This window comes from Anomaloglossus baeobatrachus, chromosome 2, assembly GCF_048569485.1.
Source record: "Anomaloglossus baeobatrachus isolate aAnoBae1 chromosome 2, aAnoBae1.hap1, whole genome shotgun sequence".
Classification (NCBI taxonomy): domain Eukaryota; kingdom Metazoa; phylum Chordata; class Amphibia; order Anura; family Aromobatidae; genus Anomaloglossus; species Anomaloglossus baeobatrachus.
Window position 1 is genome coordinate 679,247,119 of NC_134354.1, and position 25,860 is coordinate 679,272,978.

A 25,860-nucleotide genomic window follows, 5' to 3' on the forward strand; every position below is an offset into this window, starting at 1 on the left:
TCCCCATTATTCTCATTTTATGTACCAACCTTTTGTGTGGCACCGTATCAAAAGCTTTTGAAAAGTCCATATACACAACATCCACTGCATTTCCCTGGTCCAGGCTTGAACTTACCTCTTCATAGAAGCTGATCAAATTAGTTTGACAGGATCGATCCCTCATAAACCCATGTTGATACTCTGTCATAAGGTTATTTTTCTTGAGATACTCCAGTATAGCATCTCTCAAGAAACCCTCAAGGATTTTACCAACCGTAGAGGTTAAACTTACCGGCCTATAATTTCCCGGCTCAGTTTTTGTCCCCTTTTTGAATATTGGCACCACATTTGCTATGCGCCAGTCCTGCGGTACCGACCCTGTTATTAAGGAATCTGAGAAGATTAAAAATAATGGTCTATCTATCACAGAACTCAATTCCTGTAGTACTCTGGGGTGTATGCCATCCGGGCCCGGAGATTTGTCAACCTTAGTGATTTCGAGGCGGCGGCGTACTTCCTGCTGGGTTAAGTGACAGTGGGTTAAATGACAGTTACAATTCTGCATAGAACTTTATGAGCACCAACTGTCATCCCTTATCTCAGTACTGTATTGGGAAAGTCTGAAGTCACTGAAGACACATTTTACCTTTGAATTGAGAATTTTGAGAATTAAAGACCAGTCCAGGAGGAGAAAGAAACAGATTTTTTTCTAATAAAATAAATTACAACATTTTTTAATCTCTCGAGTACTATTAATTTCGGGGGGTGGGGCAGGGGGAGGGAATTAAAACTTTGGTTGCTCTTTAACGTTTTGGTTTTACAAACTGATTTTCATGTATTTGAAATGCAAATTCATTAAACTTGGTAATCTATTTTATTTATGAAAGTTGGCATTGCGATTCAATTCAGCACTAATCTGCTCCATATTTGGGTTTGGAAGGACACAAATATGGAGGTTCCACCCATTCTATTGGCACGTGATCACTGCTGTGTTTGAAGGGGGCTGCCTCAGTCTCATTTTATTAGCAAAGTCAACCTCCTTCTCCAACATGACTGGTCTAGAGAAACAGTATGGGGGGTACCTTAGCTAACTGAGATAGGTAGACAGCCCCCCTAAAGCACATCATCACCCACACAGAAAGGGGGCTCTCCTTCTGAAATCAGGATATTGCGCAATATGTTGTAAGCTAAATATACAGTCATGGCTGAAAGTGCTGGCACCCTTGAAATTGTTCCAGAAAATGAAATATTTCTCCAGGAAAATTATTTTATAGTTTACTGCTTGTTGTAAAGGTTATCTGCAACATCTGCCATCTAACATAGGCCAGCTTCCTAGACAAGGAACACGCTCTATCCATTTTGCAAGCAATGCTTTAAAGATGGCTGGATTGATTGATCTAACCAAATTCAATGCCCCTGTTCTCCTCGGATGCTGCACAGGCAAAGCTGCCTCTGTTTGCAGAATCAGTTCAGACCAAAAAAGGACCATGCTGCATCCCAAGCTGTCAATCTTCAGGAGCCCACCCCAGTAAAAAAGGAAGTCGGACGTCAGAGAAGCAAGGATCTCCTAAACAAAGATTAGACCACTCTTTTAAGACGGTCTTATCTTTCCTTACTCTAAATTCAATCCAAATGGTTTTAGCCAATGAAAACATGTTGAAGGTCTGCACATTTCTTTGGTCTTATTAAGTATAAATACCACAATGTGAAGTTACCCAACCAGCTTAACTTGTTTCTTTTATAATTCTAATTCCATGGGAGGTGCAGAAATTTGCTCCAATTAATTGCAAGTCTTGGAAAGTTACCAAACATTCCACGAGAAGGAAGAAGATAAACTCGTTTTATTTGGATCATCTGGGAAGCTATAGGGCTCTTCACAGTGATTCAATCATGTAAAGATAAAGAATACTGGATGCCTTCATTTAGAATTCTGTAATCATACAGAACACAATAGGTATCCTGACATGTACCCCTCTAATTTTGGAGGCCATGTAGAGCACACTATTTTGGCCTCAGTTGTGTGAATGAGAGGCAACAGATAAAGTTAGTTTTACATAAATACAGTTGTGTTGAAAATAATAGCAGTGTGTTCAAAAACTTAAGTTAAGCCCGAAATCTTTCTAAAGGTACCGTCACACTTAGGGGTACTTTGCACGTTGCGACATCGCTACTGCGATCTCGTCAGGGACAAATCGAAAGTGACGCACATCCAGCACCGGTAACGACGTCGCAACGTGTAAAGCCTAGATGCGCCGATAAACGATCGCAAAAGCGTCGTAAATCGGTGATCTGTGTAGTGTCGGTCATTTTCATAATGTCGCACCAATAGGAGATACGATGTTGTTCTTCGTTCCTGCGGCAGCACATATCGCTGTGTGTGAAGCCGCAGGAGCGAGGAACATCTCCTTACCGGCCTCCACCGGCTATGCGGAAGGAAGGAGGTGGGCGGGATGTTTATGTCCCGCTCATCTCTGCCCCTCCGCTTCTATTGGCCGCCTGCCGTGTGACGTCGCTGTGACGCCGCACGACCCGCCCCCTTAGGAAGGAGGCGGGTCGCCGGCCAGAGCGACGTCGCAGGGCAGGTAAGTGCGTGTGAAGCTGCCGTAGTGATAATGTTCACTACGGCAGCTATCACAAGATATCGCATGTGCGACGGGGGGCGGGTACTATCGTGCTCGGCATCGCAAGCATCGGCTGCGATGTTGCAGCGTGCAAAGTACCCCTTAGTGACGCTCCAGCGATCTGACCTGGCAGGGATCGCTGGAGCGTCGCTACATGGTCGCTGGTGAGCTGTCAATCAGGCAGATCTCCACAGCGATCAGAGATCAGCCACCTGCCACCAACGACCCGTGTAACGACGCTGTGCTTGGTAACCATAGTACACATCGGGTTACTAAGCAAAGCGCTTTGATTATAGTTACCCGATGTGTACCTTGGCTACGTGTGCAGGGAGCAGGGAGCCGGCTTCTAGAAGCTGTGGACGCTAGTAAGCAAGGTAAATATTGGGTAACCAAGCAAAGCGCTTTGCTTGGTTACCCGATGTGTACCTTGGTTACCAGCGTCCGCAGAAGCCGGCTCCCTGCTCCCTGTACATTCAGATCGTTGCTCTCTCGCTGTCAAACACAGCGATGTGTGCTTCACAGCGGGAGAGCAACGACCAAAAAATGGTCCAGAAAATTCAGCAACGACCGGCGACCAAGTCGTTGCTGGATGTCACACACAGCGACATCGCTAGCGAGATCGCTGTTGCATCACAAAAAACGTGACTCAGCAGCGATGTCACTAGCGATGTTGCTTAGTGAGACATGGCCTTAAGGACTCGTGCGCACGTAGCGTTTTTCTTTGCGTTTCCGCAGCGTTTTAAGCAGCAGCGTCTCTGTCAAAATGCATGAGTTTTGGTTTTCAAGGCAAAACTATAGGAATCATACAAAATTCGTCCGCCCGATGGTTTTTTAAACGCAGCGTTTTTTGTTTCAAAAATTTGACAAAACCTCTGCGTTTAAAAAAGCAGCATGTCAATTCTTTTGTCCGTTTTGGCAGTGTTTAGGTATCATTGAAGTCAATGAGATTTTAGAAAACGCATCCAAAATCATAAAAAATCCAAAACGCATGCTTTTTTACTTGGAAGTGAGGTCAAGAGGCTTCCTTTTGACCTCACATCCAGCCCAAAATAAAATCAGTGTTTTAATATATTAATTAATAATTTAAATCAATAAATATTATTTTTTAATATAATTTTTCAGAATATTCACATTATAGTGCATGAGTAGAAGCAGGAAATGTCATAGCTTTTTTTTTTTTCTCATGGTATTTGATTGTAGAAATTTTATTTCCTATTGACAAAGTTTTGGAAATGCATCAAAATTTAAGTATGGAAAAAGCGCTTAAAACACATGGAAAACGTGGTCAAAACGCATGCGTATTTAATGCGTTTTTTTTTTATTTTTTTTAACAAATCCTAAATTGTCAAATTCAGAAACTGCCAGAGGATGCATTTATTTCAGCAATCAACAGGACGCAACGTGCGCACTTAGCCTAATAATTTCCTGCATTGGGAACATAGCACACTGTTTTCTAAATCAAATCAAGCAGAGAAATGTATATAATTTTTAACTACTTGACAGAAAATCAATCACTGCAAACGGTTCGCAGTGGGCTGAGCACCGAGAGTACCAAACACAGCGATGCTCGTGAGCAGGGGTGGGATTCAGCCGGTTCTGTCCGGTTCTGGAGAACCGGTTGTTAAAATAGCAGCTGGTTCCCAGAACCGGCAAGAAACAGCTGCGGCCATCCGGTTCTCATTCATTTATGCTAGTGTCTCTTTAAGACACTAGTACAAATGAATCCCCGCCCCTCCGCGCCGCACTTCCTGGTTCAGTGGAGCCTGTCTGTTCCTTGACCCGGCGTGCAGTGACGCGCTGACGCTGCAGAGGTGACGGCAGGGTGAGGAGGTAGCTCCTCCTCCTGCCGTCTGTCAGCGTGCAGAGAGCCGCGGAGGAGGACGGGAGACACAGGAGAGGCCGCCGCTGCAGGTAAGCGCTCAGTGTGCCGAAGATGCAGGGAGAGGAGCCACATAACATGGCAGCTATATGGGGAGAAGAGCCGCATAAGAGGGGAGCTATATGTGGCTATATGAGGAGAGGAGGCCACATAACAGGGGAGCTATATGTGGCTATATGAGGAGAGGAGGCCATAATAGGATGGTATTTGCATGGAAAAAGGGGCCATAATGGGATGGGATCTGTAGGGGTATAGGGACCATAATGGGATGGGATCTGCAGGGGGAAAGCGGCCATAATGGGATGGGATCTGCAGGGGGAAAGAGGCCATAATGGGATGGGATCTGCAGGGGGAAAGAGGCCATAATGGGATGGGATCTGCAGGGGGAAAGAGGCCATAATGGGATGGGATCTGCAGGGGGAAAGAGGCCATAATGGGATGGGATCTGCAGGGGGAAATAGGCCATAATGGGATGGGATCTGCTGGGGGAAGAGACCACAAGGGATGGAATCTGCAGGAGGCAAGAGACCACATGGGATGGGATGTGTTGGGGGAAAGGAGCCAAATGGGATGGGATCTGTATGGGGAAGGTCGCCCATTCCAATTTTAGCAGGGTTCCTTTAGTAATAATTTTTAAAAACTGTAGAAAAAACGTTTAATACAGTAAGACTGACAGTGACTGGAACAACTGGTGCTGGACTGGAGAGTGAATGTAGAAGAGGGGAAGAAGAGGAAAGAGATCTAACTTTAAATTACTTGTATTTTTTGGTTGAGGAAAGTGCGGGAAAATGGGTGTGGCTAACAAAATGGGTGTGGTTACAGAATGGGTGTGGTTTTCAAATGGGCGGGGTTTACAGAGAACCTGTTAAAAATTTGAATCCCACCCCTGCTTGTAAGAATAGTTGTCATACATAAAGCACCGAACTCTGTGTTTGGTTTTGCTCATCTCTATGAGACACTGATAGATTTGGCACAAGTGATGGCAACATAACCAAAATAAAACTTAAGACAAAACTTCCTCTTATGATACATCCCCTTTATATACTGTATTTGCCTCAACGTGAATGCCATGAAGCTCGTGTGCCTCATTGAGGGCTGAGCTATCTGCTTGTGGGCATCTTCTGAGAATAGTTTTCTTAACCGGCTTTACACGCTACAATAAATCTTACGATGTGTCGGCGGGGTCACGTCGTAAGTGACGCACATCCGGCATCGTAAGTTACATTGTAGCGTGTGATACCTCCGTGCGATTGCGATTGAACGAAAAACCGTTCATCGCATACACGTCGTTCAAAAGCTAAAAATTGTACGTCGGGTTGTTCAATGTTCCCGAGGTAGCACACATCGCTGTGTTTGACAACCCGGGAACGATGAACAGATCTTACCTGCGTCCCGCGGCTCCAGCCGGCAATGCGGAAGCAAAGGAGGTGAGCAGGATGTTTATGTCCCACTCATCTCCGCCCCTCCGCTTCTATTGGCCGGCTGCTGCGTGACGTCGCTGTGACGCCGAACATCCCTCCCACTCCAGGAAGTGGATGTTCGCCGCCCACATCGAGGTCGTATGGACGGGTAAGTGCGTGTGACGGGAAATAATCGTTTGTGCGACACGGTCAACAAATTGAACGTCCTACACATACGATGGGGGCGGGTACGATCGCATACGATATCGTATGTTTAATCGTAACGTGTAAAGCAGGCTTTACATTTATGAACAGACTTTGTAATGTTGTTCCAAAAAGTGGAGACCACTCCTGGTACGGAACATGTGATGGCTTCTGTATTCTGCAAGGAAGGTTCTCTTTCATATTCATTAAGTGACATTAGGATCTTGTGGGTTTTCTGTAACTTCACTACTGACTAGTGGCCGTCTGTTATCTGTCTTTTTTACTATTGGATACAACAATACACTATTCTTTGCTGTGAAGATCCCACTGAAGATGTGAATAAAACCTCTCAATATCTTGGAGTATAGACTAGAAGTGAAATGTCACTCATAGAAATCAGTGTCCATTGCAGTCAGTTATAGCAGAGGAGACCACCACGGATAGTCAGTCTCAGTGTACAGGGGGATGGTTAGTGCTGCTGCATACACCACAGGGAGAATACTCTTCTGTGAGACCCCAGGCCCCATCTGCCAGAACAGCTGGACGGACACTTCTGGGGATCTGTGCTGCTCAGCAATGTAGGGCAGCGCTGAGCGAGAGTCCTCTCAGGGCACAGCTCCGGATTTGGCTGCGAGCCCTTACATGAGACATTCTGATGCTCTACCTGGGATTGGCAGGGTAGCCTGCGTGCGCTACAGATTTAGGCATCCCAGTACATTTTCTCTAAGGAAACACAATTAGTTAATGAACACGCAGCTACATTCCTCTGTTGCTTTTTGCCATATTAAAGAATAATTATAGTCTTGATGCATTCAGGCTATAAGGATATAAACAATGCTAGATCCAGTTTAACTAGGCGTGACATACTGTATTACTCACATAAAAGCATAGTGTTCCTAATAAATCTGTGCTATCAAAAATATCTTATCTCATGTTTTATGCATTTAAACCTCAGGTACCATATTAAAGAGGTTATCCACTACTTTTACATTTGATGGCCTATCCTTAGGGGCACTTTGCACACTACGACATTACAAGCCGATGCTAGCGATGCCGAGCGCGATAGTCCCTGCCCCGTCGCAGCTGCGATCTCTTGTGATAGCTGCCGTAGCGAACATTATCGCTACGGCATCTTCACATGGACTTACCTGCCCTGCGACGTCGCTCTGGCCGGCGACCCGCCTCCTTCCTTCATAAGCAACATGAATAAGGAGTCTACTTCCTCCGAAATGCGTCAAGTGTAAATATATTTTACACTTGGTTGGAATTATCTTTTTTATGAATTTGAAATAAATAATCTTTTTATTACGTCGGTGCTGGATCTTCTCTCCTCCCCTCCTCCTCTTGATGTGACTGATTATTCAGCTGTGGTAGCCAAACCACTTGTTACGTGCAGCGGACCAGAAGTTGGAGAGACCTGCTTTGGAGTGGTGAGCTGAACTAAATTCCTTATTTGTGTTTACTCAGACCATATGCCACACACTGCATCAAATTTGACTGCATGGCTGTTTTCTTAAAAGGAAGCCTCTTCAAAAGATGATGCACAAGAAAGCCTGCAAACAGTTTGCTGAAGACAAGCAGACTAAGGACATGGATTACTGGAACCATGTCCTGTGGTCTGATGAGACCAAGATAAACTTATTTGATTCAGATGGTGTCGAGTACGTGATGGCAACCTGGTGAGAATGACAAAGACAAGTGTGTATTGCCTACAGTCAGGTATGGTGATGGGAGTGTCAGGATTTGGGGGGTGCATGAGTGCTGCCAGCTGTGGGGAGCTACAGTTCATTGAGGGAATCATGAATGCCATTGCCAACATGTACTGTGACATACTGAAGCAGAACATGATCCCCTCACTTCAGAAACTGGGCCGCAGGGCAATACTCCAACTTGATAACAACCCCAACACACCTCCAAGATGACCACTGCCTTGCTAAAGAATCTGAGGGTAAAGGTGCTGGCCAAGCATGTCTCCAAACCTAATCTCTATTAGGTATCTGTGGGGCATCCTCAAATGGAAGGTGGAGGAGCGCAAAGACTCTAATATCCACCAGCTCCATGATGTCGTCATGGAGGAGTGGAAGAGTATCCACTGGCTCCTATGAAGCTCTTGTGAACTCCATGCCCAAGAGAGTTAAGACATTGCTTGAAAATAATGGTAGCCACACAAAATATTTACACTTTTGGTACAAGTTGGGCATTTTCACTTAGGGGTGTACTCACTTTTTGTTGCCAGTGGTTTAGACATTAAAGGCTGTGTGTTGAGTTATTTAGAGGGCACACCAAATTTACACCGTTACACTGGCTACCTTACATTGTGTAGCACCAGTTCCCCTAGTGTGGCGGTGCGCCGCGGTGTCCTAGCATCATGTTCCTTCTCCCTCCTCTTTCCTGCATGGCCATCCTCGCGCTACATGGTCCTCTGCTTATCTGGATGGCTGCCCACATGTCACGTGGTCCTCTACACTCCTGTACAGCCATCCTCTTTTTTATGTGCTTCTCGGCTCTGATCCCTCCATGGCCAACCAAGTGTCGCATGGTTCCCTATGTCCTTTCATTGGCATCCACATGTAGTGCGGTCACCGGCTTGTCCCTCTCATGGATGTTCACGTGTGTGTCAGTCCTCAGCTCCTTCCTAGGCCCCAGGCCATGTGCCGGGTTTTCTGGTCTCCAACCTAGGGGACACGCGCACACTTCCTGTTTCTTTAAGGGGAAGCATGCACACCTTACTAAGGTGTCCCCAGCCTATCACTGGGAGGCACCAGGTACTTAAGACTCCCTTCCCTGATGGGAGGAGCCAGATTAGTGCATTAGGTTTTGATCCTAGCTGTGTGTTGGTGCTATCTGTTTGCTCTGCTTAGCAAGCCTCCAGCACCAGTCCTGAATGCAACCAGTTCTGCTCTGCTGTGTCTGTCCTGTCTGTCTGCTTGGACAAGTCCTGTCTGTGTCCGTACCAGTCTGAATCCAGCACCTATGTCCATACCCCCCTGCACCTGTCATCTTGTCTCCCTGAGCCGTCCTGGCTGCACCTGTGTCTGAAGTCCTGTGCCTGATGTCTCATGCCTGGTTATCCATGACTGATGACTGGAGTTCATCCTGAAGTCCTGTCCCGGCTGCACCTGTGTCCAATGTCCTGTACCTCATGTCCCTTGCCTGATGACCTGAGCTTGATGACCCATGCCAGAAGTTTTGCACCTGCCTGGCATGTTCTGCCTGTTCCCTTCCAGACTGTGTTCCTGTTCTGCCCTGTTTGTCCTGCCAGCCCTGCTTGTCCTGCCTGTGCCCATCCGGCCTGTCTTGTCCATTACCTGACCCCGATTCTGCTGTCTCCCTGCTCCGCTCAGCTGCCATAGTCTTGGTTCTCATTTCTAGAACAACTGTTAAGAGTAGACTTTGTGCAGCAGGCCTTCATGGTAAAATAGCTGCTATGAATCCACTGCTAAGGACAGGCAAAAAGCAGAAGAGACTTGTTTGGGCTAAAGAACACAAGGAATGGACATTAGACCAGTGGAAATCTGTGCTTTGGTCTGATGAGTCCAAATTTGAGATCTTTGGATCCAACCACCGTGTCTTTGTAGAAAAGGTGAACGGATGGACTCTACATGCCTGATTCCCACCGTGAAGCATGGAGGGGGAGGTGTGATGGTGTGGGGGTGTTTTGCTGGTGACACTGTTGGGGATTTATTCAAAATTGAAGGCATACAGAACCAGCATGCCTACCACAGCATCTTGCAGCGGCATGCTATTCCATCCGGTTTGCGTTTAGTTGGACCATAATTTATTTTTCAACAGGACATTGACCCCAAACACACTTCCAAGCTGTGTAAGGGCTATTTGACTAAGAAGGAGAGTGATGGGGTGCTATGCCAGATGACCTGGTCTCCACAGTCACCAGACCTGAACCCAATCGAGATGGTTTGGGGTGAGCTGGACCGCAGAGTGATGGCAAAAGGGCCAACAAGTGCTAAGCATCTCTGGGAACTGCTTCAAGACTGTTGGAAAACCATTTCCGGTGACTACCTCTTGAAGCTCATCAAGAGAATGCCAAGAGTGTGCAAAGTAGTAATGAAAGCAAAAGGTGGCTACTTTGAAGAACCTAGAATATAAGACATATTTTCAGTTGTTTCACACTTTTTTGTTAAGTATTTCATTCCACATGTGTTAATTCATAGTTTTGATGCCTTCAATGTGAATCTACAATTTTTAGAGTCATGAAAATAAGGAAAACTCTTTGAATGAGGAGGTGTGTCCAAACTTTTGGTCTGTACTGTATGTCTTCTAGCAAAACCACAAATAACTAGCAGAGACAATTTTGCTATTAATAATTTTCAGTTATTCTTTTTGCAGTTCAGTACTGTAGTTTTGACTAGTTAGTGAGTGCATATGTCGTAGTCTTGAGGCTATCTGCTTAAATAGTGAATTCATAGTTTATATCCATTGACTCATTCTAGGAACGTAGGTAATTCCGTATAATCCGCCTCTTACCTGTCAGCTCACTACATAACGATGAATCCATCCATAAATATCTCATTTAATCCTTTCATCTTCCCACTTGTAGCTTTGTTAAAACATGAGCCAAAATGTTTTACTATTGAAACAGATTGGACAATGAAAGCTCTGACATGTCTGACAATGGACGCTAAATCCCTATTGTTGACATAATCTAACTTTACGAGTTTAGTTGCTATTATTTATTACGCAGCTCGTTGAAAAACTGAATGTATTAGAAGATTAAGCAATAAAAGTGTTCTTAACTGTAGAAGGGTGGCTTTTCTAAGCTTACAAAATTAGATAAAATATTAGCAAAGTTTATTTTAATCATTTAATCTTCTCATTTTCCAAAACTTATATTATATTACGAGCGACTTAGTAAATACAACTTGGCTGTCATCCCTTAAATAACATACTGTAATTGTGGTATACTGTACATGGAGTAGAGGGGCATCAGAGCACAAAATAAAGTCCTTATTGTGGCCTCCTGCTGTAATGCTGCACCTAGCAAGATCCTTTGGAGATGTGAAGAGTGGGACCCCCTGATTTTTTTACTTCTCCCAAGTATCCTAATGATTTTCTTCGGGAGAGGAAGAGTTCTGAACAGATTTAGAATGGACAGATTTACAGTAAGGCCACAGTCAAAAGGACCTTTCTTTGAGGTGTTGAGGAGGACATTCTCATTGTCTCATATGTGGTGGGACCTCCTGACTCTGTCTCAGTGGACAATATTTAAAGTAACATGTCACCATAAAAATGCAGTCCAATATCCAGGCACCAGGTTATAGATCCAGGGGAGCTGAGTAGATTTATATATACAGTTAGGTCCAGAAATATTTGGACAGTGACACAATTTTCGCGAGTTGGGCTCTGCATGCCACCACATTGGATTTGAAATTAAATCTCGACAACAGAATTCAAGTACAGATTGTAACGTTTAATTTGAAGGTTTGAACAAAAATATCTGATAGAAATTGTAGGAATTGTACACATTTCTTTACAAACACTCCACATTTTAGGAGGTCAAAAGTAATTGGACAAATAAACCAAACCCAAACAAAATATTTTTATTTTCAATATTTTGTTGCGAATCCTTTGGAGGCAATCACTGCCTTAAGTCTGGAACCCATGGACATCACCAAACGCTGGGTTTCCTCCTTCTTAATGCTTTGCCAGGCCTTTACAGCCACAGCCTTCAGGTCTTGCTTGTTTGTGGGTCTTTCCGTCTTAAGTCTGGATTTGAGCAAGTGAAATGCATGCTCAATTGGGTTAAGATCTGGTGATTGACTTGGCCATTGCAGAAGGTTCCACTTTTTTGTACTCATGAACTCCTGGGTAGCTTTGGCTGTATGCTTGGGGTCATTGTCCATCTGTACTATGAAGCGCCGTCCGATCAACTTTGCGGCATTTGGCTGAATCTGGGCTGAAAGTATATCCCGGTACACTTCAGAATTCATCCGGCTACTCTTGTCTGCTGTTATGTCATCAATAAACACAAGTGACCCAGTGCCATTGAAAGCCATGCATGCATGCCCATGCCATCACGTTGCCTCCACCATGTTTTACAGAGGAAGTGGTGTGCCTTGGATCATGTGCCGTTCCCTTTCTTCTCCAAACTTTTTTCTTCCCATCATTCTGGTACAGGTTGATCTTTGTCTCATCTGTCCATAGAATACTTTTCCAGAACTGAGCTGGCTTCATGAGGTGTTTTTCAGCAAATTTAACTTTGGCCTGTCTATTTTTGGAATTGATGAATGGTTTGCATCTAGATGTGAACCCTTTGTATTTACTTTCATGGAGTCTTCTCTTTACTGTTGACTTAGAGACAGATACACCTACTTCACTGAGAGTGTTCTGGACTTCAGTTGATGTTGTGAACGGGTTCTTCTTCACCAAAGAAAGTATGCGCCGATCATCCACCACTGTTGTCATCCGTGGACGCCCAGGCCTTTTTGAGTTCCCAAGCTCACCAGTCAATTCCTTTTTTCTCAGAATGTACCCGACTGTTGATTTTGCTACTCCAAGCATGTCTGCTATCTCTCTGATGGATTTTTTCTTTTTTTCAGCCTCAGGATGTTCTGCTTCACCTCAATTGAGAGTTCCTTAGACCGCATGTTGTCTGGTCACAGCAACAGCTTCCAAATGCAAAACCACACACCTGTAATCAACCCCAGACCTTTTAACTACTTCATTGATTACAGGTTAACAAGGGAGACGCCTTCAGAGTTAATTGCAGCCCTTAGAGTCCCTTGTCCAATTACTTTTGGTCCCTTGAAAAAGAGGAGGCTATGCATTACAGAGCTATGATTCCTAAACCCTTTCTCCGATTTGGATGTGAAAACTCTCATATTACAGCTGGGAGTGTGCACTTTCAGCCCATATTATATATATAATTGTATTTCTGAACATGTTTTTGTAAACAGCTAAAATAACAAAACTTGTGTCACTGTCCAAATATTTCTGGACCTAACTGTAGTTTTGTGAGAAAAGGTTCAGTACATTTTGTGTTTTAATCATTTCATCCCTTCCTCTTTTCTTTGATTTTCGGTCCAGTGGGAGGTCCTACCAGTGACTGACAGCTTTTTTTGTATAAGTGTGCATACAGAGACAGCTGTCAGTCACTGATAGGACCGCCCACTGTACCGAAAGAGCAGAGGATTAAATTATTAAAACACATTTTATACTTATTCTTTAGTCCAAAAATTATATATCAATCTACTCAGCCCCCCCAAATCTATAGCATGGTGTCTGGAGATAGGACTGTATTTTCATGGTGATAGGTTCCCTTTTTACCCATTCACAATCTTGGACATTCTGGTACGTCCTAGGTCATCTCCCTGCCGTTGATGCGGGCTCGTACGCTGAGCCCGCATCTTTCTGTTCATAGGTCTACTGGTCTATCAGCTGACATGTGCCTCTAATAACAGCCACAGGTGGATCAGAGATCCGTGTTCAGCTGTTAACCAGTAAATCCCACTGTCATTCTCTGACAGCGGGATTTAACACACGATGGTGGGGAGTGTACCATTCCACACTCCCATCAGCGACATGGCTGGGTGCCGATAGGTTGTCATGGCAGCCAGGGCTCCGCTGATTACCCCTGTGTATGTCATAGTGCTCTTCCTCTGAACCCTGGCTGCAAGCCATCATTCACAGGAGAATATCACAAAAGAGCTAAAAAAGAGCAGTGCTGACGCATTGTATAATCGTGACTTCAAGTCACCTAAGGGGACTAGCAAATATTAGACAAAGTAAAAAAAAATAGTTTTAAAAAATATTTAAAAAAAAACAGACAAAAGTTTAAATCATTGAAAATGAAACACACCTATTTCGCATTGTTGCTTACAGAAATGTCCAATCTATCAAAATATAATATAAACTAAGTCAATTAATAAAAAAAAAAATCAAAAAGCAAGAATTACACTTTTTTGGCCGCTGCAGCATTGCAATTTTAATAAAATAAGAGGCGATCAAAATATTGTGTGTAACAAAAAATTGTATCAGTAAAGATGTCTGTTCAGGGTGCAAAAAATAAGTTAACACTAAAGGCCACATTACACACAACGACATCGCTAACGAGATGTCGTTGGGGTCACGAAATTTGTGACGCACATCCGGCCTCGCTAGCGACGTCGTTGCGTGTGAAACGTACGAACGACCGCTAACGATCAAAATTACTCACCTAATCGATTGTTGACACGTCATTCCTTTCCCAAATATCGTTGCTCATTTTGGATGTAGGTGGTTCATCGTTCCTGAGGCAGCACACATCGCTACGTGTGACATCCCGGGAACGACGAACAACAGCGTTCCTGTGTTCTCCGGCAAGAGGTGGGAGTGTCGTTAATGCGTCTGCTCTCCGCCCCTCCGCTTCTATTGGTGGCCCGCTGTGTGACGTCGCTGTGATGCCGAACTAACCACCCCCTTAAAAAAGAGATTGTTTGCCGGCCACAGCGATGTCGCTAGGAAGGTAAGTACGTTTGACCCGTCCTAGCGATACTGTTCGCTATGGGCAGCGATTTGTTCGTGACGCACAAACGACGGGGGTAGGTGCGATCGCTAGCGATGTTGCTGCATGTAAAGTGGCCTTCAGCCCCAGGTTATGAAAAATATAAACATTACGGTTGTCGGAAAATGGCGCCAAAAACTACAATTTTATTTTGCAAAATTCTGAATTCTTTTTCACCACTTAAATAAAAAATAAAACTATACATATTTGGTATCTACGAGCTCATACTGACCTGGAGAATCATACAGTCAAGTTAGTTTTACCATTTAGTGAAGATGGTAAATACAAAGAAACAAAAATATTTATGGACTTGCACTTTTTTTGCAATTCACTTGAACTTTTTTTCTACTACTATATGGTAAAATGAAAGGCTTCATTCAAAAGTACAACTAGTCCCACAAGAAACAATCCCTTATAGGGCTATAGTCACGGAAAAGGGGATGAAAAACAAAAGCGCAAAAATGGAAAATCTCAAGATGTTGAAGAGGGGTCAGAGGAAAGAAGGATAGGGTATGATGGATTTCAATATGTGTAATCTTATGTTCTCATTAGAGAATCTGGCAGCGTCCACTCTCTACTAAGAACACATGCACATCCAGTGAAATCGAGCACACATGTGTATGGAGAGGGGAGGAAGGAGAAAATGGCTGGTAGATGTTTAGCGCTAAAGTTATCTTTAAAGATCACAATCAAGTTTCCATAGAAAATTGTTCAACTCTCAACAGACAATAGCCAGATTCTTTATTTCCACTAATCTCACCTATACACGTATATATATATATATATATATATATATATATATATATATATATATATATATATATATATATATATATATTGAGATAAACACCCATGTCTGACTTATATAATGGAATATGTTAATGCCATGCATAAAAACATTAATCACATGACTCATCACATGATAATAACCACATTTTTTTTTCTTCTTGGTATTATTTACTGATGACACATTTATGTGCTAACCTAGAACATTGTGCTACTAGAGCCAATAAATAGTGTCTACGTTGTGCGTTCAATAGTTAATCCTGCTGAGATGGAAATGTTGAAAATGTAATGGGAAAATTTGCTAAAATGGATGGGTGTTTAACACTTCTTACGTCCGTCGCAAAAGTTATTAAAACTATCAATTAAAACATTTTGGGTTAAGACTATTTTTTTGATTTGTACTGCCTATAGACCAGCCATGGGTGTGAGGAAGAAAAGTGTTTCCTCCATGCTGAGCGAGTTGCACCCATAGCACATCTCAAAATGGGTAAAGGGGTTTTCCCAATAACAAAGTTAATTTCAAAGTTGCTTTTAATCAATAGATCTTAGAATAATAATAATTTCCACAATTGGATGTATTTAAAAAATTGTTCCTGTACTAAGATAATCGTATATATGTGTCCCTGCTGTGTACTGTGTCATGGCTGTGTCTGACTGTACAGGGATATGGTCTGATCATACCACAGCTCCTGAGAGTATACAGATAGCACAGCAAGGGATTACAGCTGATTCTTTTTGGGAGGTAAAACATTTCCTTGCCCGTTTTGAAAAAATATTTTACCTCATAGAAAGAATAATTTTCGATTAAGTCTTGTAATGTTTGTATACTTTATTACATTACTTCCTAGCCCAGGAGCTGTGGTATGATCAGACCATGTCCTTGTACAGTCAGACACAGCCATTACACAGCACATAGCAGTGACACATATATAACAATATCTCAGCACAGGAACATTTTTATTAAACACATCCAATTGTGGAAATTATTATTATTCTAACATCTATTGGTTCAAATCAGCTTTAAAATGAACGGTGTTCTTGGGAAAACCTTTTTAATACTGGAACTCTCCCTGTGTTTGTACAGGTCTGACGGTTGGATGATCGGCATCGGCAGCTTTCATAGGGCTAACTCACAATTCGGAGATCTACTGCAATCCAGTCAATCACGCCAAGGACCAAAACCTTTTATATAGGTATATGTTGGTGCTAAAAGTATGAATCAAAAAATGACATTGCTTTAAAATTAAAGAGACAAACAGCACATTCCCAGAGACACTGCAAAATCTGTAACAAAACCCTTCTACCATGCGCCATTTATAATATTTGCTACTTCTTATGTGGGGGCCTTTGGGCGACCTCTGAACTTCCCTGTAAATTTGACTAGCTGGTAAATCATTAGCCTTGCGATTTCTTATATCATTATTATAAAAATAATATAAATAGGAAAATCTTTGTACATTAGCTATTGTTATGGTATTATTTTTATTACTACTGATATGACCAATAATTAGTTAATATAATTATTATAATTTCTTATATTTGAAACAGTGGTATTACAATACACTAGGATTTTTATTCAAAAAGTACTGTACTTTTGGGAAAAAAATCCAATGTGATGTCCATTATAGAAAACGTATTCTTTGTGGTATACATCATTTGCATATGCAGTAGATCTTACTATATACCATAAATCAAGGCTAGTGTAAATGTTCACAACTGGACACAATGGTTTATAATAAGACATGAACACAGTAGATCAGATCAAGACAGAAATTAACCTGTCAACTTACTGTCACTGGAGCAGGTGTCGAAGGCCTGAATGACTGCAATAACAGGCAACAAAAGGGCAATGAGCAGCGTCTTCATAGTGGATAACAAGACTGATCCAGTCCTCTTCTGACTCCAAGTTGTAGTGAGATGCTCATTATAAGGTTGGGTGTGTCTCCTATGCTAATTTGTCAATGAGAGAGACATTCTGAAGGGTATAATCAAGACATGACCTGTATAGGTTCCTCATGCCTGCATTTCTTCTTCTGGTTGTAATATAATAATGAGGACAAGTAGGATTGTGTCAAATACATATAGCGTACATATATATATATATATATATGGGTGCAGGGGATGTAAAGAACTGATCCCCTCCTATACAGATGTTTAAGAGATTTCACGCTCACCTGTTACTAAAGTGATAACAGCGGGATCCAGTGACATCTAACCCCCTTAAATGCCGCAGTCTGTGGAATCACTGCAGTTACAGGGGAAATCAAGCGACCACAGCTTTAGATTCCATATCAAGAGTATTATTAAAATAATAAAGTAAGATAATGATAAGATAAGAGATCAATCTGCTTTTTATATTTTACCGATACAAATACGTGCGTTATTCATGTCAGGAAAATGTATAAGTTTGAAAGCACAAACATGGAGGGATCCTGATCTGATTAGGACTGTAGTGAATAATACATAGATCTCTACGGTTATACCACAGTCAGTCATGGCTTATGTGGGCGTTTGTGGTTTCAGGCACTGAAGGAAAGCTTTATAAAAAACCATCGTGGTCGACCTTGGAATTAACCTGCAAAAAATTGAATTTGAGGTGTCGCACATACATATGGAACCGGGAAAGGTTTATACAGAGACTAAGGTGTTGATTTGATGACGGAGATGAAACTTGGATCTTCGAGGTAAGGGTACATTTGTCAGAATTACTGTATTTTTTGTTTTATAAAACGCACTGAATTATAAGACGCACCCTAAATTTAGAGAAAAATAAGGTAAAATATGGAGTCCGTCTTATATTCCAGTGGTGTCTTACTGGGGGGAAAGGCAGCAGCGGTCGTGGAACGGGGTCACAGGAGGCAGGGGCGGTTGTGGAGTAGTGCGATACTGCGAGCAGTGCTGCAGGTGTCCCTGATGCTCGCTGTAGGCACTGTGAGACAGGAGCATCCAAAAACTGTCGGCGGTGTGGGCTTCAAAGAAATGGCGCCCGGAGTCGTCACATGTACAGATTGAGCTTTCAGCTCAATGAAGAACAGAGGTCTCATCTGCACACGTGACATGCCCAAGCGCCATTTTCCTTTAAGTCCGCTGCTGGGAGATCAATGGGCCAGAAGCGGCACGTGCGCAAATGAGATCTTGGGCCAAGAACTCAATCTGCGCATGCACTGACTCCAGGCACTATTATTTGAAGCCCACACTGCCGGCATTTTCTGGATGGCCCCTGCCTCACTGCCCGCAGCACAGCGCATAGCCCTCAGCATTGCCCCTGCCTCCTGAGACTATTTTCCACCACCACCTTCCCCCAGTAAGCTACAACCCCTCATTTTCCTCCCAATTTTTTGGGAGGAAATGTGCGTCTTATAATCCAAAAAATATGATATATTTTTAATGTAGGGTTGAAATGCATTCTTGAAAAATCAGATTTATAGCATTGATTTGACAAGCGCTTCCTACCCGGACTGTGGTTGCGAATTAACTTTATGGCACATTAGTGAAATAATTAGTTTCCTGCAATTTTTCTACTAATAAAAAGCAAGACCATAAACATTTGTTTAGAAAAAAATAGTTAAAGGGTAATTGTGATGTGACTCATGCTGCCTGAACAACGAGCTGCAAGAATAAGACACCGGTTGCATTATTGCCGCTGTATAGGTATCACTCTAACACTGTGCCATTTCAGGAAAAAATATGCATTGAGATGCCGGCTGGGCACTGTGTCCCTGAAGACGAATCATCACCAGGGGGTGTCACATGTCACTCACCCTACTTCTATCGCCGCACCCTGATGAGGTCTCGTTTTAAGGAAAGAGGTGACAGTGTCAGAAGCAGGGACTATGGTAGCAGCCATTGCAGAAGTGGATAGCCTGGACAGAAGTGTGGTGGCAGCTACTGAAACTGCTGTCACTTCTCCATCATCCCCCTGCAACAAGACCTCATCAGGCGATAGTAGCGACAGAAGCTGAGTTAAGTGACCACAGCACTGACCCTGATATCATCTTTTTCAACAGGGTGATGGACGTTGTACAGAAGTGTCAGCATGATCATCCTATGATGTCATGTTTGAGAAATATAGGAAACGCCTAAATAGGGAGCATTGCAGGCAATTGTATTATAAAGCATATTGCAAAAGTGGTTATGGCTTACAGATAAATATTTACAAAGGACATTACAGGTAACGGACCATTCCCTTAATGTTCTGGAGTGTCCAAAAGCCCAGACCTCTAAATGACAATTTGTAACTGGTCATTTATATGACATCCAATATAATTGAATTAAAGCTTCGTTTTTTTCATGTTTTGCAGATAACTCTCCTAGATGAAAAACATCATGTGGCTGTAGCTTTGGGGGGAAAGACACAAATAAACTCCCTAAATCACAGGTGCAGTAATAGCTTTAACTTTATAATATATTTTATTGTCCCCTATAACAGCAATGTGGATGTGTAATCTGTAGCTCCCCTATAACAACAGTCTGGGTGTGTAGTCCGGAGCCCCCTATAACAGCAGTCTGGGTGTGTAGTCTGGAGTCCCCTATAACTGGGTGTGTAGTCTGGCGCCCCCTATAACTCCAGTCTGGATGTGTATTCTGGAGCCCCCTATAACAGTAGTCTGGATGTGTATTCTGGAGCCCCCTATAACAGCAGTCTGGATGTCTATAACAGCAGTCTGTATGTGTAGTCTGGAGCCCCCTATAACAGTAGTCTGGATGTGTTGTCTGGAGCCCCCTATAACAGCAGTCTGGATGTATAATGTAATGCACCTGTAACTTGGTCGTTACAGGGTATTGTATAATATCCTTCCCGGGCAGGAAAGCGGTCCCCCTGGTAAGTTCACACACACACACACACCACACACACATGCACGCACACACACACACACACACACACATGCACACACACACACACACACACACACACACACACACACACACCAGTAGGAAGGAGTTAATAATTTTTCAGCACCTAGCTTAGTTTTGCATAACACATCCTGTCTCCTAAATGAGCGCCAAGCAGGTGGCTTCACACAAACAGGTCCCCATGACAATGTGCTGAATTCCTGGGGGCCTGAGCTGGGAGTAAGTGCAGGGCAGACAGGAAATCTAGTTAGAACCATCTGGGATGTGAAACAGCACAGGGGAACCAGCCAGACCAGGGCTAGTAACACCCGGAGGAAGGAAATGGGGACAGGTACTGGGGATCGTGGACAATGTACCTGGTGGTGCCTATAGGTCTCAGGGGCGCTACCGGAGTAGTAGAGAGAGAGAGAGAGAGAGAGAGAGAGAGACGGTGAGTCCCCAAGAAGCTCCATGCCACGGGGACCGCAACAATACGCACACGACAGGAAGACCCTCAGATTACCCTACCGGACCCTGCCTCTGACCTGCTCGGGACCAACCGGAGGCTACAACGGTGAGGACCAGCACCCGGGTGCGACTTTGGAACAGACCAGTGAATAAAAAGAACCTGGAACCGCACCCAGTGACTCTTGTGAGTAAATGCCGCCACCCTGTGCCCCGGTGCGTCCGTGGACTGCCGCTCCCGGTTCTCACTAATCTACCGGGGCTTCCCCGCTCCACCCCTGGGGAGCGATTCCATCCCGGCTGCACCTAACACCGGTCCCGGAGAGCGACTGTGCAGCGGCGGCTAATCACCTGGCCGCATGCCACAGGTGGCGCTGCTAGCAACACCCGTTCCCGTCCCATACCACTCCTGTGGGAGAAGAGAGTTGCAGGGGGAGGGATCCGCGGCAGAGGAGGCCGAGACCCCAGTCGCTGCTGCAACTGGTGACATGCTCCCCATAAACCCTGTCACCCTCCTTCCATTACCCCCTTGTCACACCGGACTATCGAACTTTCTTTTATTGAAACCCACTCGGGTGACAGAAGCCGGGTCGGGCCACTCACAGCTTGATCCCGACCACCACCGGCCCGGTGACCGTGTCAGCCCTGCAGGCTCTGGCGTGGGCGTTTCATATAATCTGGAGCCCCTTATAACAGCAGTATAGGGGGCTTTACATGCAACGACATTGCTAACGAGATGTCGTTGGGGGTCATGGAATTCGTGACGCACATCCGGCCTCGTTAGCAACATCGTTGCATGTGACACGTACGAGCTACCGCTAACGATGCAAAATACTCACCAAATCATTGATTGTTGATACGTCGTCCATTTCCCAAATGTCGTTGCTGATTTTGGACGCAGGTTGTTCATCGTTCCTGAGGCAGCACACATCGCTACGTGTAACACCCCAGGAACGACGAACAACACTGAACCTGTGTCCTCCGGCAACAAGGTGGGCGTGACTTTCATGCGGCTGCTCTTCGCCCCTCTGCTTCTATTGGACTCCTGCCGTGTGACGTGGCTGTGACGCCGCACGAACTGCCCCCTTAGAAAAGAGGCTGTTCGCTAGGAAGGTATAGTGACTGTGTATCACCGTCTACCCGGGCACATAGGTCTTTTTTGATCCACTAGCCTGTACTGATCCCTGCCACTGCAGGTTGATCTTCTTTTCTTTCCTGCCATTGCGGCCTGATCTCCCTTTTTCTGTCTCCCCTGAGGAACTCTTGTTGACTAAGAGGGAAATGCGTCGGGAGGACATCTATTTTTTGTGGTTGTGGGGCAGACAACTTATTTGGGGCTGCCCTTGTCAGGGCGGAAGTCTAATAATGGGGCACGACAGGGTTTATTACTCCATTACCCGACGCTTTGCCCTGGTTCTTCCAGCCTATGACTAATCTTGGATCGGTGATTAATCTTACTCATGGAGAAGATCTGGGTGAGATTTGTCTTATATATATGCCATTTGGCATCACTATTTAATTTGTTATTTGCACAATTTATGCACAAGCACTTTGGTACCTTTTAATGTATTTATTAAAAGTTATGTTTTAGTCCCTGCTGTTATCCACACTTATATTGGACTATTGGGCTACATTTTCTGCTTGTCAGAACCTGCTATTATACTTTTAAAGATGGCCACGAGGTTCATGGCAGATGCCTCAGTGGAATCCGTAAGATTTGCTACGAGGAATGATGCCGTAACAAATTCAGGCTGCCATGCAATATGGCTTAAAACTTGGTCAGGGGATAGCATCTCCAAAATAAGCTTTGTTTCATCCCTTTCTCAGGTCTCCGGGTATTTGGGCCTGTGATGATATCCTGGAGAAGGCTTCGGATAAAAAAAGGGGGATTTCCTGAGGAGGAATCTCGAAGGTATCTGCCCTCTCATAGATTTCGTTCCTTCAAGGGGTGCGACTATAAGGGAAAGATGAAAACGGGGAGGTGGAGCTATCCAAAAGGAGGAAAGGGTAGGAACCCCCATTTTGATTCCCGGAGGGCACAAGATAGGTCTTGACGCCAATTGCATAGGCGGGAGACTATGTGGCTTCCTGGGAGAGTGGAAGAACATATGCTCTAATCCATGGGTGCTTCAGGTACTCAGGGACTCAGGATTAGAGTTGAGCGCGGTTCGCGGTTCTCCAGTTCGCGGCTCGAGTGATTTTGGGGGCTGTTCTAGATCGAACTAGAACTCGAGCTTTTTGCTAAAGTTCGATAGTTCTAGATACGTTCGAGAACGGTTCTAGCAGCAAAAAGACCAGCTAATTCCTAGCTGGCTTTCCACTGTAATAGTGTAAGTCACTCTGTGACTCACACTATTATGAAATTTCAGTGTATAGTGTGCGGGAACAGCGCATTCAGATCACTGCTGTATGGATAATGGCGATCGCCATTTTTTTTTTTTTTTCCTTGTCTTCCTTTCCTAAGCGCGCGCGTGTAGTGGGGCGGGCCAGCATGTCAGCCAATCCTAGACATACACACAGCTAAGTGGACTTTTAGCCAGAGAAGCAACGGCATGTGTGATAGGATGTCCATGTCACATGTCCCTGCATTATAAAACCGGACATTTTCCTCCAGCACGCCATTATCTGCCTTCTGCGTCCTTGGTGTCAGTCATCACTGACACAGCTCCTATCGCCGATACTGCGGTGTACGCTCCATACACAGCGCTAGACAGCTTAGGGATAGCACTTTCTATCAGTCCTTTTAAGGGCTCATACCGGCAGGGTCAGAGCCATAGGTGACAGGTCCGTGAAAACAGAGTTTAACAGCTACACAAGATGACAGCGTCTGTGTAGCTAAGGTCAGGGATTTCCTCGCTGCATTTCCCCATTAGGAGGGATAGAAAGGCAGGCTTCCTTTCCTCTACCCAGAGACCCACAACCCTGCCACTGTACCCTCCTGCCCTTTGCACACTCAAACTCATTGTTACTAAGCCATTATACTAGCAAACACTGAGTGAACTTAGTGGCATCCTAAACGTGGCTATTGGACCTCTGTATAGTCCCAGTAGTGCAAAGATATTTGCAGCACGTCTGCCTGCATTGCACACTCAAACTCATTGTTACTAAGCCATTATACTAGCAAACACTGAGTGAACTTAGTGGCATCCTAAACGTGGCTATTGGACTTCTGTATTGTCCCAGTAGTGCAAAGATATTTGCAGCACGTCTGCCTGTGTGAAGCCCCACAGGTGTAGTGTCGGTGCATTACCTTCAGGGACTCCACTCAGCTGGATCTGGTCACAGGTAGGAGATCTTCTTCTTGTTGTGACGCCACTCTCAGTATTGCGGCCAGTAGGGACCGCCACTGCAGGTTGAGGGTCGCCTGGGGCTGATGGTATGTGCAGTTAGTTGGAATAGCCTCCTGAGAGTGAGGCAAGCCCCAGGGCCCGATGTAGGTGCGTAGTACCACAAGGCGCAGAATAACTCCACACACGCAGAATGTCTTTCAGGGTTTTTACTCACTTCAGGTGGCAGGGTGAGTAACCCGGGCGTAGCTGGGATGAACCAGGCGGGAACCAGGTGTCCTTCAGGCTGACTTGTGAGGGTGACTACTAACTCGCCTTCCTTAGCCCTTGGTGGTTTGGGGTGACCCCGACTTTGAGTCCCTATGGGGGTCACCCAGGGAAGTTGCTGAAGCCTCACTCCCCTTCGTTTGCCGTGTGCTTGTTGCCTGGGCCAGATCACTCCAGCTTCTTGCCTCCTGTGAGCTATGGGCCCTAACTGTGGCTACGTGGCTGCGGCTTTTTGTGGTGTTGTGGCGTGGGCTTTGAGAGCCCCACACCGGCAGGTTTAGCAAAAGAAAGCTGGATCTATCTCCGCTTCGGGATCTGCCGCCCGTTTGGGCCTGGTACTCTCTAGCAGTCTCCTTACTTCCCACTCCGTTGCTCTCTCTCTAGCTGAAGATGGATTTCGGGTAGCACTCCTAGTTGACCGTTCTCCCCCGTCAGTAGCCACTGCGCGGGCGCTGTTAGACAGCAACAGCCCCACAGGTCTGCTCCTCACTGAGCCCTATGGAGTTCTGCTCTAACTGACTCACTGCCCCTCCTCTCCTGTTCTTGCCTACGCCACCTAGCAACCAGACTCTCTTACCACACCCCTTGAGAGGAGATGGAGGCTTTTGGCCCCCTCCACTATTCCAGTGAAGGTCAAGGCTTTTCCCCCTCCTGGGATCCCCAGGGGTCCTCTCATGGGTACATGTGTGAGAGCTGATTACTATGCGCCTGTGTACCACACCCCTGTCAGCCTTCTGGATTACCTGTATTGTACTGTCCCCAGCATGGGTGCAGTACTCAGTGGTGCCTGACCAGGTCAGGGGCGCCACATTCCCCCTTAGTTATCACCAGCACGTCCTCGGGCTGCAAGACAACATTTTAAAATGCATAAAACATTAAAACATGTAAAACATTTTTAAAAGCACCAGGTACCATACATCACCACCCTCCACCCACAAGTCCGTTAACCCACCCAAAACCCTTTCACGTTGGCCGCGACTTCAGCCACTTCTGGCAGGATGTAGAGGCGGCTTTCATGGGCTGGTGGTTTCAGGGTATACCTGGCCTGGTGGATCCGCGCCTTCAGCCTCTTCTGGCAGGATGCAGAGGCGGCCTCCACAGTTGGTGCTGACCAGGTACCCTCTTTGTGGTGGAGAGCCAGGCCCCATAAACAGGCATGCTCTCTGGTCGCAGGTGAGCCAAGGCCCTATATACGGACGGGCTCCTCCTGGTTGCAGACGAGCCAAGCCCCTAAACAGGCTGACTCTGGTGGTGGTGGTGCCCTCTGGTGTAACTATTTACACTGCGAGAGTTTGTGGCTATAGCCAGTTCATAGCCTTAAGGTTTATTTCTCACAATAGTTTATGTGGGCACATTCTTGAACTTTAAAACGTTGCAAAACAAACTTTCCAAACTGGTCAAAACTTTCTAACTGCTGAACTTCTTACTTTCCTTTACTCCTCCATTTCACCAGGGCTTGGGCCTGTAGGGCTGCGGCACCTGTTGCTTTCTTGGCCTCTTTCTTCATCTGTTGTTGTCTCATCTGTAGGTTCCTTGTCTCTGCTTTCTCTATCTTCATCTGTTTCCTTTGCTGCATCTGTTTCTCTATCTCTGTCTTTTCTTTCTTCTTTGGAACATGGTGCTACATCAAGCGCATACA

The 25,860-nt window shown here is 44.9% G+C and overlaps 1 protein-coding gene across 1 annotated transcript in view; it reads right to left on the bottom strand.

The window, feature by feature from the left end:
• ENDOU (endonuclease, poly(U) specific) overlaps positions 1-17,271 on the bottom strand; it is a 67,030-nt gene extending 49,759 nt beyond the window's left edge. Inside the window, exon 1 of the mRNA XM_075337164.1 lies at positions 17,160-17,271. Within this exon, the coding sequence (XP_075193279.1) occupies positions 17,160-17,235 (76 nt within the window). The 5' untranslated portion in view covers positions 17,236-17,271. The remainder of the gene's footprint in view (positions 1-17,159) is intronic.
• Between the last annotated feature and the right edge of the window lie 8,589 nt (positions 17,272-25,860).